Source organism: Eumetopias jubatus, unplaced genomic scaffold, assembly GCF_037043125.1.
Source record: "Eumetopias jubatus isolate StellerSeaLion01/CBP00866 unplaced genomic scaffold, mEumJub1_p1.0 scaffold_7, whole genome shotgun sequence".
Lineage (NCBI taxonomy): Eukaryota > Metazoa > Chordata > Mammalia > Carnivora > Otariidae > Eumetopias > Eumetopias jubatus.
Genome location: NW_028274813.1, coordinates 145,477,743 through 145,497,842, shown reverse-complemented (window position 1 = coordinate 145,497,842; position 20,100 = coordinate 145,477,743). Strand labels below are relative to the sequence as shown.

The following is a 20,100-nucleotide window of genomic DNA, read 5'->3' as shown; positions in this document are numbered from 1 at the left end:
CTGGTAATTTGTTATGGTAATAATGGAAAACTAGTGTACCATCTTTCATTAAAACGGCCATTTCCCCATTTTGTTCCCTTTTAAAGCCTTTGGTGAATTATATGAACATATACTGTACCCTTCAATTGTTTCATTTCTGGAAGAGTTTCATATATGAATAAGTAATTTTTATGGCCTATTGTGGACTGATATTGTAGTTCTTAAGAACTTAGAACACATTTTTTTATTTGCTTCATTTTCATTCTTTAAATTTTTGAAACAAATCACCACACTTAGAGAACAGCTTGAAGTGCAGTACAAAGACTTTCTTTTTTTTTATCCATGTGAGAGTCAGGTACTGCCCATTACCCTAAACATTTGAGAATTTATTTCCTACAAACAGGGACACTACTAAACAATCCCAACATGGCTGTTCAGTTGGGAAATTCACCCTGGTTATTACTACACCTGATCTTCATGCCCATTTATGCTACAACACAGGCTACATTTAGCTGAAACATGTTCTTGTCTCCTCTACTCTGAGACAATCCTCAGTTGACCATGAGCATCATTCTTTGACACTTCTTCAGTCTTCCTGAGTTTTTTGGACTGTGGCACTTTTGAAGATTATAGACTTTTTTTGTAGAACATCCCTCAATTTGAGTTTGTCTCATATCTCCTCAGTAGATTCAAGTTGCTCATCTTTGATCTTTTTTTTTAAAGATTTTTATTTATTTATTTGACAGAGAGATAGAGAGCACAAGTAGGCAGAGAGGCAGGCAGAGAGAGAGGGAGAAGCAGGCTCCCCACTGAGCAGGGAGCCCGACACGGGGCTCAATCCCAGGACCCTGGGATCATGACCTGAGCCGAAGGCAGCCGCTTAACTGACTGAGCCACCCAGGCACCCCTCATCTTTGATCTCAATTCTTGCTGTGTTCTTAATTCATTTTTAATTCATCAGGTGACATGCAATTTCTCTGTCCCATTACTGGTGGTGTTAACTTCAGTCACTTGATTAAGGTGGTGGCTGCCAGGCTTTTCCACTGTGAACATCCTTTGTAACTAATAAATATTTGGGAGAGTATTTGAAACTATTTAAATATCCCTTTTCTCTTTGGATATTTTATTCTCATCAAATGTTTAGGTTTTTTTTCGTTTACATCTATGTGGGACTCATGGTTTCCCAATTTTTTCAATTGATTATATATAATCTGTTACTGTTACTAATTTTGATGCTCAGATTGGCCCTATTAGGCTAGATTTATTTGCTGGTGTGTGCCCATCATTCACTGAATACTTCCTTGCTTTCTGGCACAATAAGACACCCTATATTCTTGACTCCCCATGGCCCAAGCCTAGCAGTGGCCATTTCCGCAAGGAGTCCTGGTGTCTGTAGAGGAGAATGGTGTTTAGAAGACAGATCAGGTCGATAGATGTGCTCATTGCTTTTGGGATGTCACTGCTCCCAGGCCTTCTGAGTGGATAGAGCCAGGGAATACATTTGTAAATAATAGACAAATTTGTATCTATGTTATTTTTGTATCTATATATGTATATTGAATACCACACATTCACACCCGGACCCCAGGTTCCGGTTCTGTACCACAGGGTTCATTCTGGTTTTCTCTCTTTCTATCCTTTTAACTCCTTTCTCACCAGGATTTGGTGAGAATCCTGGATTTCATTATCCCTAATGCAGTGATTCAGTCCCTCTGCCTGCATGTGACCAGCGTCCCATCATTGCCTTTGCCCTCTCCCCTGAATGAATCCTCACCCATCTCGGGCTGTGACTGTCCACTCTGGGCCACCCCCACATGGGGTACTGGTCTCTCTGCTTGGGCCACTTCCCCACACTGGGACACTCCCTATATGGAAGTTTTTATCATTTGTGGACTCTGAGTCTCTGCATCCAGTTGTACCTCTGCTGAGAAGTCCTCCTCTCTTTACTTGTGCTGTGACACCCACACAGTGACTTTAGGACTAAACTGTCCATAATGGGAAGAGGCGGGACACAAGCACACTGCCCTTGATCATGCAGGCATCACACCTTACAGAGTGCTGCTTGTGGCATGGCTCCCTGAGGAGTCTTTGTGGATATGGCAACTAACTCATTTCTATTTTAGTCACCGAGTGATCTTACCCTTAGAACAGTTTTCTGGTGGTGGTTCATGGTTGGGATTTAGCATGGTACACTAAAAAATATTCTCATCAATGATGAATCTCATGTTTAGGTTATGAACAACTATAGGAAGAACTGTGTTTCCTTTAAAAACGGGTTGTGTTTTTTAAAAAACTGATTTTTTTCCTCTCCATTTAACATAAAAAATTAACTTGGGCAATTAAGGATATTACCATCTATTTTATTGTTACTTGTTCTGATTAAGAACTACTGCAGTTATGTGCTTAGTACTAGAAAAAGCATGTTGGCCAGCAGGGCCTGTCCAGAGTTCTGAGAAGCATGCTACCTCTTTGGGTGCTGTGATTAGAGACATGTAGGTCACACATGAAGTTGACTTTCAGACAGTTGACTACCAGCACCCCATTGAAGAGGGAGTATGATTGTGATGAGAAGATATTGGTGGTTGTGCATTCATTAGCCCTAGTATACAAGTTCTTGTTCTAAATTCACTTCATTTAGGAGAAGTTTATACGTGGGGCGACAATGATGAGGGACAACTGGGAGATGGAACTACAAATGCCATCCAGAGGCCCCGGTTGGTAGCTGCCCTTCAGGGTAAGAAGGTCAACCGTGTGGCCTGCGGCTCAGCACATACCCTTGCCTGGTCAACCAGCAAGCCTGCCAGCGCTGGGAAGCTTCCTGCACAGGTCAGTACTGATTGGGCCAGGTGGGCTAGGAGGTGTACAAGTAGTGACAAAGTTAGTATCTGTGTATTGAATTATGCATGTAAGCCACACTCACACTTCATTTTCCACTGTATATTTACAGAAGTGTTCTGTTGGAAATATTTCTGGTTCATAATGTGAAAAACAGTACCTTTAAGAACCATTATTAATAGTCACATTAACCAACGTTCTATGTTATGTCAGCCTTCATTCTAAATCTTACAAGCTATACAAAACCATTCTGATAGTACAAGCTGCACATATTCCTTAGTAAATATATTTCTATAGACTAATTTTTTTAGCATTTTCCTTGATTTACATTACTTGACTCAAGCAGTCAAGCTGGCCAGAATATGGTTCTAAAAACAATGAGGTTATTCATGCCAGACTCAGAAGTAACAGTGCTTCTCTGTTTTTGAAAAAAATATTTTCAGAATTCATCTACAAACTATGGCTTATCTGTGCATTTGACACCTAAGTTGACTTAATACAGTTTCAACGTTTCAGGTTCCCATGGAATACAATCACTTGCAGGAAATCCCCATAATAGCACTGCGGAATCGGCTGCTTCTGCTACATCACATCTCAGAGCTCTTCTGCCCCTGTATCCCTATGTTCGACCTGGAGGGCTCTCTTGATGAAACTGGACTTGGGCCTTCTGTGGGGTTTGACACTCTGCGAGGAATTCTGATATCCCAAGGAAAGGTACTCTTTTAGCAGTCTTTGTTGTAGGCAGAACTGGTATTTTCAGTAAATTTTAATACAACAAAAATTCCCAAACTGGAAATATACAGAATAAAGCTTATTCAGCAGATGTTCATTGAGCTCCTACTATATGCCAGGCTCTGTTCTAGGTGCCCAGAATGCATCAATGACAAACAGACAAAAATGTCTTCTCTTTTAGAGCTTACATTAAAAATTAATAGTGTGGTGTGGCATTTTCCTATTGTAATCTCTGCTTCCCACCTCCCCAAAAGGGTGGGGTGGTTTGCAAAACTAAGCCTTCTTGGCAATGTTCTCTGCTTGGCTAGCCTTGAGACATTATAGCAAATCCCCACTGGCAGCAGGAAGAAAAAATGAGCTAATTTCTTCCCCAGGGATGTCCAGCAGAGAGTGCCAGGTAGTCTAGATGATTTAGATGAAAGTTCTGTACCAGGATATTTAGAGATTCCTTGTCAAAGCATAATTTAACAGGCTGTGAATAGAATCATGAATGAGGGCGCATAAAAATCACCAGACAGATTTTGACCCATTGACGTTTGTAATAATTTGAACTTTCTAGAGTAAGTAATAATTTGAACTTTCTGGCAAGCAGGTTGACAGGATGTTCTAAAAGAACCAATGTGTGATAGGGGAAATATTTGTGCTGAAAAAAGCGTAGAGGTCAGATTTGAGGGCTCCTAATTCTGAAGAGTCTATTGATCCTGAGATCTATTTTGTGGCCTATTTTGTTATCAAAGATTATGGTCTTTTTAAATTTTAATTTAATTTAATTTTCTCGTTTTTTTATTTTTTTAAAAAAACTTTTATTTATTTGACAGAGAGAGAGAGTGCACAAGCAGGGGGCATGGCAGGCAGAGGGAGAAGCAGGCTTCTCAGCAGGGAGCCTGATGCGGGACTCCATCCCAGGACCCTGGGATCATGACCTGAGCCGAAGGCAGACGCTTAACTGACTGAGCCACCCAGGCACCCCTAATTTTTATTTTATTTTTTTTAAGATTTATTTATTTATTAGAGAGAGAGAGTAACCACGCATGCGAGTGGGGGAGGAGTCAGAGGGAGAGACTCTCAAGCAGATTCCCTGCTGAGCATGGAGCCTGATGCAGGGCTTGATCCCATGAGATTATGACCTGAGCCAAAACCAAGAGTTAGACTCTCAACCGACTGAGACCCAGGCACCCCATATATATATTTTTTTAATGATAATAAAATCTAGATGTTTTGGAGCCCATTCCAAGCAGATTTTTTTCCCCTCAGGATTGGCTTTGTTTGCACTTAGCTGAAGGGGACTGGTACACACATTTTCTTTTTTTAAAGATTTTATTTGTCAGAGAGAGAGAGTGAGAGTGCGCAGGGGGAGTGGCAGGCAGGGGGAGAAGCAGGCTCCCCACTGAGCAGGGAGTCTGATGCAGGACTTGATCCCAGGACCCTGGGATCATGTTCTGAGCCGAAGGCAGGCACTTAATCAACTCAGCCCCCCAGGCATCTCCACATGTTTTATTTTCATGTGTGGCTTAGTGACAAGTGGACACTGATAAGGATTGTGGTAATGGTAACATCTCTTTGATGGTGGGGAACAAGAAAAAGTGTGTAGATAACACTGATATGAACATAGATATGAAACTTCAACCATTTTCTGATAATAAAAAGTAGGAAATTTGATCTCTTTTACCATTTTTTTTTATCTGTCAGAGTAGAGGTGATAATAGGCAGCTAGGGGAAAAAAACCTTCCCTCATAGGGAGAAAACCAAGTGAGAGCACGATGTGCACCACAGGGACTGCATGAGTATTCTGAAGGCTGTGAGCACAGGGGTGGGACAGCAGGAGTGCTAAGGGAGTTCAGCAGGTATCCTCAGTGGCAGGGAATGTGTAATCGGCCTCTGTTCTGGTCCTGGGTAGGAAAGGATCATATCTGCTGGAAAATTTGGGGAGTGGGTGTCGTTTGTTTGTGATCATGGAGAGTTATTACCAGGATGGAATTCAGAGCACAGAAGCTGAGAGAGCACCATAGGAGAGCAAGTCTGGGTGAGGCCATTCAGAGAAGAGAAATGCATGTTCCTGTGGAGGAGGAACTGCGCTTGGTTCTGGGCTGAGTAGTTAGTAAAGCAGAGATTAGACAGGGTGGAGGGCAAAAGTAGCTGGTAAGTGTTACATGAGGGTGCATGCGTGGTGATGGGTGTACCTCTTTGAGCTCCTGTGTGCTGTGATGGGTTCGCCTCTGTGGACTGGTTGTCTCTCTGACACCCTCACTTGATCTTTTTTACGTCTGAGGTCCCTCCTTGGGCTGCTTAGGGCTCTTGCCCTTCCTCCTGTCAGAGGTTGGAGTTCTGACCTGGGAGAGGGACCTAGACCCTGTTGCAGATACCTTGTGTTCCCCCAGCCACCCTGTCTCTGGACAAGGGCAGCGTCACCCATTTGGCGGAGACCTGGGACTCCCACTGATCCTACCTCCTTTAAGTCTCTTGGGTCTCTTTCCCTCCTCCTGTCCCAACTGCTGCTGCCTGTGCCCTTGTCCATATAAGCATGGCAGGCCTGCCTTTACCTGGGTGACGTTGGGCCCCACTCTCTTTTCTTGCTGTCTTGCCCTGGGTATTCCAGGTTTCTTTCAGTGTATGGTGTCTATATGTTCCCTCCTTCATTGGTCTCCCCATCCTCACCCCAAGCCTTGCCTGACCTACAGGACTCCCTGGCCCTCCGGCTGTTTTGTGGCTTTGTCAGGACCATGACACTGAGACATAGTGTTTAATGTCAGTCCTGCCACTCGTGGACTTGTGGTTTGTCTGGGAGCCCTTGGTTTTCTAGTCGATTCTCTGGGCCTGGCCTCTGTTCTAAGTCAGAGCAGACACGTGCCAGTCTCTGGCCCTCCCCACTCTGTCCCCAGAGTGTGGTGGGCTCCTCTTGCCTCCAGATGGTGGGCTTCTGCATAGGTTTGTGCATGGGTTCCAGGCTGTGCCCCCAACACCACCCCACGATTCAAAAAGAGTTTATAGTTACCGTTCTTAAGAAAATTTAACTTTTTGGAATATTACTCAGCCATCTGAAAGGATGAGTATCTACCATTTGCATCGACATGGATGGAACTGGAAGAAATTATGCTAAGTGAAATAAGTCAAGCAGAGAAAGACAATTATCATATGGTTTCACTCATAGTGGAACATAAGGAATAGTGTGGAGGACCACAGGGAAAGGGAGGGAAAACTGAATGGGAAGAAATCAGAGAGGGAGACAGACCATGAGAGACTCTGGACTCCAGGGAACAGACTGAGGGTTGCAGAAGTGAGGGAGTGGGGGGATGGGGTAATCGGGTGATGGGTATTAAGGAGGGCATGTATTGTGATAAGCACTGGGTCTCATATGCAACTAATGAATCATTGAACACTACATTAAAAACTAATGTTGGCTAATTGAACTTAATAAAAAGAAAAAAAGAAAATTTGACTTTTAGGAAAGGCTATTTAAAACAAAACTATGACATGATTTATCTGTTATTTATCCTTCTTTTTATGTTCTAGCACAGTGCCTTATGTTACAAAAATGTTCAGTACATGTTTGAAAAATAGAATGGATATTTAAAACAAAACTATGACATGATTTATATATGATTTATAATATTTCCTATAGCAGATTCTAAATTTTGTCCATCTGTTATGTTTTAGGAGGCAGCTTTCCGAAAAGTAGTACAAGCAACTATGGTGCGAGATCGCCAGCATGGTCCTGTGGTAGAGTTGAACCGGATTCAGGTAACAAGTGGAATTGTTCTTAGTCTGACACTTCTCAGATGGGATGGTTTCGTGGTTGGGAGTTATGGTCCCCCACAGCTTGGGGGAAGAGCAAACTTTCTCATGTGTCCTTGCTTTAGAGAGTAAGGTGCCACCTGTCTGTGATGTCCTGTGGTGCCGAGGCTTTGAGTTGGGAATGTAAATTGTTTTCTTTGTAACAGAAGTAAGAAAGATTTATTTCAGATAATCCAGAAGGATGCATACAGATAAGCAAAGAGGGAAAAGTAAAAAGGACCATACTTCCACCACATAGTGATAACTACTACTGACATTTGGAGGTGTGTTCGTATGTTTGTTATAATTGAAACTGGATGTCTCTCTTTTGTAACTTGCTGTTTTTTCCCCCTTATTACATTGTAAGCACCTCTCCTTGCCCTACAGTGGGACTGTGGGATTATTTTTGCTGACCACCTACCCCATGTTCTCTTAGTTTTCTCTGTCAGATTTCTTTGCAGGGGGCTGGAAAGCTGTGCCCACTTTTCTGGGATATAGCAGGGCTTCTCGGCACAGCCCCAACTACAAATGTGTCTTCAGTTGCCCTCCTTGTGTTAGTTTCTGAGAAGCAGGGCCAGTCAAAGGCCCTCCATACATCAAATTGTATATGGGCACAATTCCTGTTCTTACCAGCCTCACACCCTTTCTGGCTCTGATAGCTTTCTTTGCATTCTTAGTAGACCAGAATCACTAATACTGTTCTATAATAATCGGAGAAATGGAAAGTAGGCCATCTCTGAATTAATCCTGCTGCCAAGGATAGATAAACTTACAGTTTAAAAAATTAACTAAAAACAAGAGAACTCCAGCACTGATTATGATATTGTGTGCACTTGACATTTAACATGCAAATGAAATGGCCCCGCTTCTTGGAACAGAAACAGAGTTACAAAGAACAAATTCTTTGTTCCTTTATATTAACACATGATTTTTACCCTGATGTTGGTTGCATGACTAGACATTTCTCCAGAGTTGTTCTTGGGGGCATTTTGAATTAAGACACAAACTCTTGTCATTTGTTGGAGAACACATGTGACCACACTGATGGAAGTAGTCCCTGCACTGACGTCAGACTTGTTAATGCTAAGCTGGAGGTCAGTCAGCCCACTCTACAAACAAATGGGCTGTTTAATTAGGTTCATAAAAAAAGGTTTTATTTCTCCACCTTGGAGGATCATTTTGGTTTGTTCTACGTTATTACGTCTTAAACACTGAAGTTTGTAAGTGAGGAAAGCTCGACTAACACAAATGGTTGGGTATTCCTAGATCATATGCCTGCCCCAGTCACACACACACAGGTGCCTGGTCAGGGCCAGCGGCCTAATACAGGTATTCAAATCTGGGGCTTTTGGCATCATTGAGCCATAGTGACCTGGAACCCAGGTTAGACATGTTTCTCCTGTCTTTCTCTTATCTCAGATTTTGGTTCATCATGTTTGAATACCTCTTTCCATCTTGTCTTTATGTTCCAGCACAGTGCCTTATGTTATGAAAATCTTCAGTACGTGTTTGAAAAATAGAATGGATAAAGGACAAATTCATACTAGCATTTTAAAATGCACATAAACAGCGTTCAGTGCAGCATGCCATGACTGCTCCAGTATACCTAGTGGCCCTCTGGTACCAGAGTTAGGTCCTCTTCAGCTCAGATTTCATACTTCATACTATTTCATACTCATATGAGTATTCATACTCAGTTCATATTTCATACTTCATATTTCATACTCCAGTATACCTAGTGGCCCTCTGGTACCAGAGTTAGGTCCTCTTCAGCTCAGATTGCATACTTCATACTATTTCATACTCATATGAGTATTCATACTCAGTTCATATTTCATACTTCATGTTTCATACTCCAGTATACCTAGTGGCCCTCTGGTACCAGAGTTAGGTCCTCTTCAGTTCAGATTTCATACTTCATACTATTTCATACTCATGAAATAGTATTCATACTCAGTTCATATTTCATACTTCATACTTCATACTCCAGTATACCTAGTGGCCCTCTGGTACTGGAGTTAGGTCCTCTTCAGTTCAGACTTCATACTTCATACTATTTCATACTCATATGAGTATTCATACTCAGTTCATATTTCATACTTCATATTTCATACTCCAGTATACCTAGTGGCCCTCTGGTACTGGAGTTAGGTCCTCTTCAGTTCAGATTTCATACTTTCCTCCTGAAGCTAGAAAGATCTTCCACAAAGATGGACATAGAATTGTACAAATAGGGGGTGAGAATGGGAGGTATTCCATTCATCTTGAGTTGAGCTCAACATACGAGTTGATCCAGAAAGGTGGCATCAGCTGTCCTGTGGCTACAGGTTGCTGTTGGCATCAGCCTTCTCCCATGGGAATGCTATTATAAATATTCTCATACTGTCTGCAAAGTGTTCTAGAGACACCAAAACATAGGCATGTTCCTGGAGGGTTTTTCTTTGGATATAATTTAGTTTTATAACAATCTGAAAGTCAGTGTACATAAACATTTTTAATTTAAAATTTATTGCAGAATTAATGAGCATGCTCATTTCTGAAAATTTGGAAAATTCAGATTAAAGGCAATTAAAATGACTACATTCCTACTGTCCAGAAGTAGCCACAGGTACATAGGTGCAGTCTGTACCTTGCAGAGTCATAGCTGTGTTCTCATAGCCATTTCCTTCAGAGGAGCTAAGAGCATCAGTCTCTGTTAATTAGTATTGTAAATGGAGGTGATGTGACATTCATCAGAGTGGGAAGCTGGGTCTGCATCTTGTTTCTCATGGGTGGACACATCCCTCTTTCTGTAGCTCAGTTTCCTCCAGGGATATTGGGTACCTTGAAGAACTGCTGTGAGATTTAAATGAAATCACATTTGTGAACATACAATCAAATGTGTGTCACAAAGAACATTTCATTCCATAGGAAGCTGTTATCATTATTGTCGTTATTTGTAAGTCTTGTTTATGATTATTTGTGTGTGAGAATTAGCTATTTAAACTCACCCTAGAACTTACTAAGAAGTTAAGGATTGTGAGAGTTTAGCTGGAGGAGGCAACAGAAAAGTGTATTTTCATGAACATTTTTTTCCTTAACTTTTCATTTTGCCATTATTTTAGACTGAGCTTCTCAGGTGATTCTGAAGCACTATGTAGCCTACAAAACTGCAGGGTTAGTGAGTCCACACCAGGTGAGGGCCTTGAGGGCTCTTGGTCTGATCTGTTTGAAAATCTTAGCTTAGGGTTAGAAATACAGGTAGAAAAAGTGATTGTACTTGGGGGAGATGCAGTGACCCCAAGGGTTGGAGTAGGATACATTCAGATGAGTAAAGGGAGGGGATGAAGGTTCTGTTCTGGCTGAGGTGGTGCCTCCAGGTTTGGTCTCAGCCATTTGGTTTGAAGCTCAGAGTCCTGATAGTCTGCCAAGGAGAGCTGCTTTTGGAGTTCCTGGCATCTTATTCATGGAGGCTGAGGCAGTGTGGTAAAGTGGTTGGCCATGGCTAAAGTTATGAAGTGTGAGGATGAATCATATTGTAGTTCCTGACCACATGGATTGCCACCACCCCACGTGAATGGCCAACCGAGGTCTGTGATTTCTTGAGGGACTGTTTACTCAGACACCACCAGTCCTGAGGGGTGCTGTGCTGTGGCAACATGCTGCATGCAGTCGGAGGAGCAGGGGCCATGCCTCCCATGATTATAGCAGAGCTTCCATTAGCACAGCCGTCCAGTGGGCATCCTGTGTGTGAGGCCTGAGCAAGTAGACCTGTGGTGTCCAGTGAGGGGAAAGGAGTGTGAGACCAGTCTTTGAGGTGCTCAGAGCGTTTGTGTGCAGGAGGGAGGAAGAGGAGCAGTCAGAGAGAAATGAGGCTTAGTCTAGAAGCTCTTCACCTTGTACACATGTTTTCTGTGGGTTTTGCTTTGTTTTGTTGGGTGAGTGCAGCAGCATCTGAATGCTGCTGCCTGTGGGCTCCACTCGTGACAGCTCTTTAGGTCCAGCAGCAGAGTGCTGGCTGGACTTCTACCCTGGTGATCAGGGTAGGGAATAAAGGGGTAACAAGAAGGGCAAATGGCTGTAGGGCTTATTGTTGCCACAGGTGTCCTGGGCTGGTTAGCTGTGGAGGATAGTAGCTGTGTGCTTTCTGCTGCTGTAGCTGTTTCATACTTATTTCTTTTCTCATCTCTAGGTCAAACGTTCAAGGAGTAAAGGCGGCCTAGCAGGCCCTGATGGGACCAAGTCTGTCTTTGGGCAGATGTGTGCTAAGATGAGCTCGTTTAGTCCCGACAGCCTTCTCCTCCCCCACCGCGTCTGGAAAGTCAAGTTTGTGGGTGAGAACTTGCATGCACTGGCAGGCCCGTGGTCCTGAGGGTTGGCAGTCTGAGCACAGACAGTAGTGCATTGGGCGTTACAAGGACAGCTGAGAAGTCCATCTAGCTGTACCTTACGGGGCTTTGCTGGCATGACTATGAGTTGCTGACTCTCCTTTCCCTCAAGGTGAATCTGTGGATGACTGTGGTGGAGGCTACAGTGAGTCCATAGCCGAGATCTGTGAAGAACTGCAGAATGGACTCACCCCGCTTCTGATCGTGACGCCCAATGGGAGAGACGAGTCAGGGGCCAACCGCGACTGCTACCTGTTCAGCCCTGCCGCCAGGGCGCCTGTGCACACCAACATGTTCCGCTTTCTGGGTGGGCCATCTCGCACGGGCATGAGGCCTCAGTTACTTAATGTCTACTCTGTCTTGGGAATGACAAATACTTTGAGTATTTGGTTTTAGCTTTCTCAGTGTGCGGGTGCAGGGACACGCAGAACCCAACCATCAGTGAGTGGCTGGGTGCTAAGGGCCAGAAAGTGTCTGGCACACAGAGTATCTGAAATACCTTATTTCTATAGCTTAAATGTATCTGAAACTTGGGATCGGATCTGAGGGGTTTTGGTAGTTGTTCAGTCCCTCCCTTCTATTCCATTAAGTATCTGTGCTGGGTGCTCCTGTTGCTGCCTGTATCTCTCCAGGTACTACACCCACCTTCCTTGAGAAACTCCATCTGTTTGTTTTGCCGTCAAAGAAATGGAGATTGACCTCTGTGTGGCTTATACCTATTGGTAGAAAGAGAAGAGTTAGTAACTAGGCCCATAGGCACAAAAGGAAACAATGAATTTAGAACAGGACAGAATGTTTTAAGGATGGACCTGTCTCCATGAATTTGGGTAACATTGGTTTAGAAGGCACTGAGGCCCAGTGTAGAGCTATTCTGTGGTGTTGATTGAACTGTATGTTTTATCATTGATTTCAAGTATCTCCTGTTACTTCTGCCTTGAATGAGCAGGTGTGTTACTGGGCGTCGCTATCCGGACTGGGAGTCCCCTGAGCCTCAACCTGGCCGAGCCTGTCTGGAAGCAGCTGGCTGGGATGAGCCTCACCATTGCAGACCTCAGCGAGGTAACCACCAGGAAGGCAGGGATGGGGAAATGCGACACCTAGTGTGCCTGGTACAGAGTACAGGGGGCACCCCTGGCTGCAGACTACCTTCTAGTAGCAAAGAAGGTCTGTGGATGTTAGGCCAGTGTGCTTCTAGAACTTGATAGACCCATCTGTTTTGTGATGCTTTGCAACTTTAAATCTTGTCAGGTAAGAAAGTTCACCATTTTTCCTGTGGAGGAGCAGAGCTTGAGAGTGGCTGGGTGGTGGCTTTGGCTTTCAGGTGGGGAGACATGACTGGCTGACCGCAGCCAGCATCTTCCCTGTGGCCATACTTCCCTGGGTACCATGACTGTAGGGTGGGATCCATCTCCAACCAGTGGCTGTTGCTCTCTTAGTGGTTAATTTTAAGGACTTCCTGGAATTACAAGCTCTTTCCTCAGCTCCCTGCATGAAGTACTTTCTCACTGCCAGTCTCTTATTTCCTGGCATGTATAATACACCAGCAGCCTTGAGGTATGCCCAGTGCAGACTGAGGCCCCCTCATGGCTGAACACCTCAGGTGTGAACTGCAGTCAGAAGTGTGGTAAAGACCCTGACTTAACACGTGGGCTCTGTTTTTTCCCTTAAAAGGTTGATAAGGATTTTATCCCTGGGCTCATGTACATCCGTGACAATGAAGCCACCTCAGAGGAGTTTGAGGCCATGAGCCTGCCCTTCACTGTGCCAAGTGCAAGTGGCCAGGACATCCAGCTGAGCTCCAAGTACACACACATCACCCTGGACAACCGTGCAGAGTATGTCCGGCTGGCAATAAACTACAGGTGGGGTCATCTGCCTTCCATTGTTTTGATTCAGTAAATAGCAAAAATAGGAAATAGTTTGCTTGGATGGCTGCATTTTTCAGAAATACCATACAGTAAAATGCTAGTGGGCTTGGTTCCAGTGATTGCTGATCTGTAGTCATCAAAGCTTATTTTGTACTCCAAGTCAGAGTATTCGTTATTCTTGCCTGAGATTCCTGGCTCTGACTAGAAAACCAAGGTGGATAGAATTGTCCTGTTTTGGGAGCTGTCCCGGCAGAAGTCACAGGACCTGTGGGTGCCCCTCTGTGGTCTGTGAACTCTCCTGGGCAGCAGGGTGTCAGGGCTGGTCCTACCCCTGCCTGATCCTCACACCAGCATTCCGCATGGTTGCTGTGCGGCAGGTCAGCAACGCCACCCATCTCGCTTCTGCTGCTCCTTGCTGCTTCCACCTGACATTACAAGTCCACACAGTGGACCTTGTTCTCCAGAAACACCTGGCCAGGTACTTGGTGAGATTGCACATTGGGTGGGCTTTGCTTGCTGAGTTCTGGTTGTGGGTGGTCCCGGCAAGTGTGCTGTGCTGTCCCTTTGTGTTCATTTCTGCCTTATGCCCTAACTCGCCAGTTATGAAGGCCCTGAACACAGTATTTGCTTCCAGAGGGTTCTTACTGTGGGTGCTGTGGAGCCTGGTTCTCTGATTATGCACATCTAATTCTGGCTCCTTCCTGGGTGTGCAATAAATATTAAGAATTGTGTCTTGGAAGCTCTAGGTAGTTTTTAAGATTATCTTCTATGTGCCAGTGTAGGTGAACTCGGTATGTGAGAAGCTCTGTGATGCCATTTTTATAAGGCACATGCCTTGGTCATCTGTGTGGTAAGGCTTGGTATGAGCAGGACAAGATCTACATTATCAAAGATAGAAATGCAAAGTGAGTTTTTTCTTTCAGACTCCATGAATTTGATGAGCAGGTGGCTGCCGTTCGGGAGGGAATGGCCCGAGTCGTTCCTGTCCCCCTTCTTTCCCTCTTCACTGGATATGAATTGGAGACGATGGTACGCCCCCCGAGTGCTGCTGCCCTAGAACTGCCTTTTGCATATCGAGCCACCAATTCAGTGCCACTAGTTAACTTCTTGGTTAAATCTTGCACTTAATTTACATCTGAATTATGCTCATGCCTGGTGGATGACGTGAAAACATGTTTGAAAAGTGGGTGTTCCCTGCCTGCGTCCTTCCTCCCCTTGCAGCTCCCTGTCCCACACCAGGGTGGAGCACAGGGTCAAGTGCAAATCCGCCTGAACACATGGTACCCATCCTCCCAACTGTCCACTCTGGCTCTCACACACGTCCTGCCTGAAACAAGCCTTGGTAGACAGAGTGCTTGACTCTGTACTGAAGTGAAAAGTCAGAAGTGTCAGCCAGCCCTGATGGTATGTCCCTCTGCAGGTATGTGGCAGCCCAGATATCCCTCTGCATCTCTTAAAGTCAGTGGCAACATACAAAGGAATCGAGCCTTCTGCATCCCTGATCCAGTGGTTCTGGGAGGTGATGGAGTCCTTCTCCAACACAGAGCGTTCCCTCTTTCTTCGCTTTGTGTGGGGCCGGACAAGACTGCCCCGGACCATCGCCGACTTCCGAGGCAGAGACTTCGTCATCCAGGTGCGGTTCCTGCATATCTTATGGTGTCAGCTGTGGGGGCATGCTCCTTGCACATGATCCTACAGCAGATTAGAAAATGGGTTTGTGGTTTTTCCTTCTTCTTGGAAACAGTAATAAAGAGCACACCCAACTTCTTTGATTTGATCACTCAAAATTTTATGACTATAGGTCTTAGGTCTCACTTTCTGCTTCTGGAAAATTTATATGGCCACCACCAGAAGGTACTGCTATTATGTCAGCATATTTGAGATTTTGAGCACACATGTCATTTAAAGCATGTATTTGATTCTCTGGTTGAATTAGGTAAATTAAGTAATGTTGCTTACTGGGAAAAATAAGAGCACCCATCATATTGAGAACAAGAGTTTTTCTTTGATTTATAACTCTGTGGTTCAATGGTCAGAAACAGGCTTTGTTTATTTGCCGAGTGATGGGGTGAAGTGACTTAACCCCCCTCTCCCTCCTCTACCCTGAGGCAACAGGTGTGACTTTCTAGGTAGCAATACTGGGGGGATGGCGGACTTCCTTGGAGGGGCATATTGGTGTGGAGGGTCCATGTTCCCTGCATGCTTGAAAGGATTTGGGGATGGGCTCCTTCCTGAGCACAGCCTGACTTTAGTCTCTGACTGGGGGTGAAATAGGAGTCATTTGTCAGAGAGATCTTTGAGAGCAACATGTAGTTTTTCTCTCCCAAAATAGGTAATTCCTGGGTCCACAATTCTTGCTGGCTTCATAGTGTTTTATCTATAGTAGTTGAAAGGGGCTAATGGGTTTAAGGAGAATTCCCCATGTCAGTGTGTGCTGAGCCCACGTCCTCTGCCTCCCTTGTGCCAGACCCTGTTCACAGCACTGATTTGTCAAAAGTAATTGCCACAGTAGCCAATTGCTATTTTTGACTGTAAGTCCTAGGAATTATTGAGTTGCTCCTTTTGAGTATTTGTTTTCTATACTTGGTTATTCTTAGCCAAAAATATTATGATTTTTGTGAGAGTCAAGAGTCTAATGAACATAGTAAAAGAGATTACCAGTTCCACCTGTCCTTGTACATAGTCTCTGATTACTTAACATTTTTTCATCAATAGGTATTGGATAAATACAACCCTCCTGATCACTTCCTTCCTGAGTCCTACACTTGCTTCTTTTTGCTGAAGTTGCCTAGATATTCCTGTAAGCAGGTGCTGGAGGAGAAGCTGAAATATGCCATCCACTTTTGCAAATCGATAGACACAGATGATTATGCTCGCATAGCCCTTACAGGAGAGCCAGCTGCCGATGACAGCAGTGACGACTCAGAGAATGAGGATGTGGATTCATTTGCTTCAGACTCTACACAGGATTATTTAACAGGACACTGAGATGGAGAAAGGCCATCGCGAGACACCACGAGACTAAGCAAGGAGGCAGAGTGCTGCAGTTTAGAGTGCAGGAGGTAGTGTGTTTGATGAGAAATATTAGGTCTCTGAAATGCATGGGGGTGGGCAGGGAGACTGATCACTCATGATTGAACAATGAATGGAATAATGATCGGAAAATCAGCCTTGCACGTGGGGCACTAGGTGGACACTAACATTTATTTTTGAGACTTAAAAGGGTCTTACCCATAATGCTGCATTACATGTAGGACTTCTGTGTTTACTACAATGTGTAAATGTTTATATAAATACTGAATTGCAGCATCCCCAAAATGAATAAAAAGCTTTTTTACTTGTGGGTGCAATAGATTGTTTTTTTTTCTTTTTTCTTCTTTTCAAGTGTTGTGCATTGTCTTGATTGTACATTGGAAATACTGTGTAATGATTAAATCGTATTATAAATATTTCAATTAATATTACCCTGAATTTGTTTATTAAAAGGTTTTTGAACATTAAATGATTAGTATTACTTAAATGCATCTAGAGGTTATTTAAACAAAAACCAAAACAAAAAGGCCATTGGTCTCCCTCTTCTCCCCAGGTGCACATTTTAGCATATGCAGTATGTAACTTAAATTGAGGCCTTTCTGTGAGCAGTATCTATCATAGCAAGTATACTATATATCATGTTTGTGTCCTGTATATCCTTAAATTTTAATTCCCTATGAATAAAACATCTGTCATAAAAATGTAAGCTGAACTTTCTTATCTGGTTAGACTAGCGCTGGTGGATGTGCTACAACCAAAAAATAGTCTTTGATAGAGCATTAAAGACATTCCAGTCTAGTTTAGACTTTTTTGATTACAAAAACCAAACTCACTCCAGTGACAAAGGAGGAATGGGTAAAAGAATGGGTAGTTTCAAGGGGAGTGGCTGGTGTTGGGAGCTGGGGACCAGGAGCCTTCAGGATCAGTTCCCCTGTCCTCCACCCCCACCTGTCCTGGTTCCTATCCCATTGGCCTGAGGTCAGGCGTGTGTTTCTGGTCCATTTTGCCATGGGGTAGGATTTGAGAGCTGCGTCTTCTAGAGTTGTGTGTATGGCAGGTTCTCTGCAAAGGGAAGGACTGAGAATAGGGTAGGAGAGTTGGCTAACAGGCCTGGTGTGCTCAAACTTGAGGTAAACTAGATGAAGGCAAAAGGAGATATTTTATGTTGGGAGAGGGACACATTGTTTTGCACTAGAGAATCCAAAGAGAGGTTTCTGGGAATTTATCCATGACCAAATTTGTGCATGCCCAGATTAATCTTTTATTTTTACCTTGGCTCAAAATCTCCATAATCTGTGAGGTAGTTTTTAAATCACCAACCTTTTTGTTGTCAGTCAGCTTTTGCTGCATAACAAACTACCCCTAAATTTGGTGGCATACAAGATGCAACATTTGTTTCTCTCACGTATCTGGATTGGCTAGTCTTGGCTGAACGACTCTAGACAATGGGTTAGGCAGGGCTCTGCACACATGCCTTTCTGACTACCCAGGGCAAGAGAACAGTTGAAAACAGGTGAGGCCTATGCTCAGAAATGAACTGTCCCTCCACCCACATTCTGAGGGCCAACTCCCTAAACAAGTGGACTGACATGCCTCTAGAAGAGCTGTTCTCAAAATCTTGTTCGAGGACCCCTTGGTTTCCCTTTCATGGTGTCCCATAAGGTTCTCCCTTTTCCAACTATGTTTCTACACGAAGCTAAATTTTCTTCATATCCTGCAACCAAAACTATATTGTAATATACGGATGGCAGAAACAGAAATGAGATTCCAGCTATCTTCCCATAAGCCAGATGATAAAAAGATTATAAACATGTTAATGCTCTGCTCACTAAATCACTAAATTTTTTAGTTTTGGAAAATAGTTTTTCAGAATAGTATTCATGTTAATAAGTAATGGGTTTGTTGGGACACTTGGGTGGTGCAGTTGGTTAGGCATCTGACTCTTGGTTTTAGCACAGGTTGTGGTATCGAGACTCACATTGGGCTCAACCCTCAGCATGGAGTCTGCTTGGGATTCTCTTTCTCTCCATCTGCCCTTCCTGCTTGTGTGTGCTCTCTCTCTCTCTTTCTCGCTCTCTCAAATCTCAAAGAAAATTAAGTAATGGGTTTATTTTATTTTAAAATGAATCAATATTTTAAAACATTTTAATTTTAATTTCCAATATGGTAATTACTGATAGAACCTAGATAAAAATTACTGAATGAAAAAGCATTCTGAGTCAAACTGCTGCAGAGGAGGCAACTGCAAAGTCATCACCAGAAGTGTGGTCCAGGGAACTGCAAACAGCTTGGACAGCCATGCCTTCTACCTACCTGGCTTTGTCTCTGCTGTGTTTGCACTGTTCAGAAGCAATTGCCTGAGACCTACTTGTTAGGAGCTCTTTTTCTTTAACTTCAGAAATGCTGGAGGATTATCTCTTTCCTACATTTATTCCACTCAAAAAAAAAAAAAGAGGGACTTTGATTTTCATAGTAACGGTTTCTTCATTTTTGTCCAAGACAAATCTATAAAAGAGTTACCTGTCCTCTTCAATTTGATTTTTTAATCTTGTCGATTTATGAGGCCTGAAGTTATAGTTCATTTTTGCAGATTGAAATTAGTGCAGCAGAACCTATGGAAAGGTAAACTGTAGGAAAGACAGACGCAAACTGTGCTACGAGTGGGAGTCCTCAGTCACTGATGAAGACTCCTTAATTTCATTAGCAGTTTCCATCAACATTTTGAACTGTGGATTAATCCCTTCTGAGGCAATTAGATGGTGTGATGCATCATGTGTGTTTCTCTACCAATAAAAGTAGTAGATGTGCATTTACAATGCATATGAAGCTGCATCTGTTTAGACTTACAAAAACTTAATATGGTGCCTGACACTAGTGTTCACCTTTAGAATCCCTGACAAATTCTTTTGGTTTTCTTAGCATAGACCACCTCCAGTATTATCCCCCAGGGTCTGATAGCCTCCCCTTCCCTAGTGCTTGCTTACAGGGCTGCCAGCCTCTCGTGCCTCTGTTCGAACTTGTCCACCCTCCATGCAATCACATGGCCATCTGCCTTGCTCTGCAGTTTATTCACTTGGTACACTCCATCCTTCAGATCCCAAGTACAAACTTTAAGGGCTGGGATTGGTTTTCTTGAGCATGTCCCAGCCCTGGGAGCAGGCCTGAGTGCAGAGAAGTGCAGGGTGGTTGTGTAGTAGGTAGCCCCTGCTCCACCACTTGATTCATGACCAGGAGTGACTGCTGGCTCTGTGTTGTTGCTGGACACGGGGCCCAGTTCTGACAGGTCCACTTCTGGAAGACACACCTCATCTACAAATGGCAGCACTTGCCCCAGTGGCTGTTTGAGCACTAGAAAATGTGGAGGCAGTACCTGGCTGACAGGTGTTCAACAATGAACACTAAGGCGGGTCATTCATTTTCATCAGGCAGGGAATACTGTCCAGCATCAAGGTGACCACTGGCTTCTGAGGTTGTCAACTAGAAGCATCTGGGTTAACTAGAAATCTACGTATATC

The 20,100-nt window shown here is 43.7% G+C and overlaps 1 protein-coding gene across 4 annotated transcripts in view; it reads left to right on the top strand.

Annotated features, from left to right (window-relative positions):
* The window catches only part of HERC2 (HECT and RLD domain containing E3 ubiquitin protein ligase 2), a 253,596-nt gene extending 236,305 nt beyond the window's left edge, over positions 1 to 17,291 (top strand). For all 4 annotated transcript variants that reach the window (XM_088024974.1, XM_088024976.1, XM_088024975.1 and 1 more), the window contains exons 84-93: positions 2,618 to 2,805; positions 3,331 to 3,528; positions 7,201 to 7,284; positions 11,489 to 11,630; positions 11,797 to 11,991; positions 12,631 to 12,743; positions 13,356 to 13,546; positions 14,476 to 14,581; positions 14,973 to 15,185; positions 16,268 to 17,291. In XM_088024974.1, coding sequence (XP_087881100.1) covers positions 2,618 to 2,805; positions 3,331 to 3,528; positions 7,201 to 7,284; positions 11,489 to 11,630; positions 11,797 to 11,991; positions 12,631 to 12,743; positions 13,356 to 13,546; positions 14,476 to 14,581; positions 14,973 to 15,185; positions 16,268 to 16,540 — 1,703 coding nt within the window. In that variant the 3' untranslated portion in view covers positions 16,541 to 17,291. The remainder of the gene's footprint in view (positions 1 to 2,617; positions 2,806 to 3,330; positions 3,529 to 7,200; positions 7,285 to 11,488; positions 11,631 to 11,796; positions 11,992 to 12,630; positions 12,744 to 13,355; positions 13,547 to 14,475; positions 14,582 to 14,972; positions 15,186 to 16,267) is intronic.
* Positions 17,292 to 20,100: the final 2,809 nt, after the last annotated feature.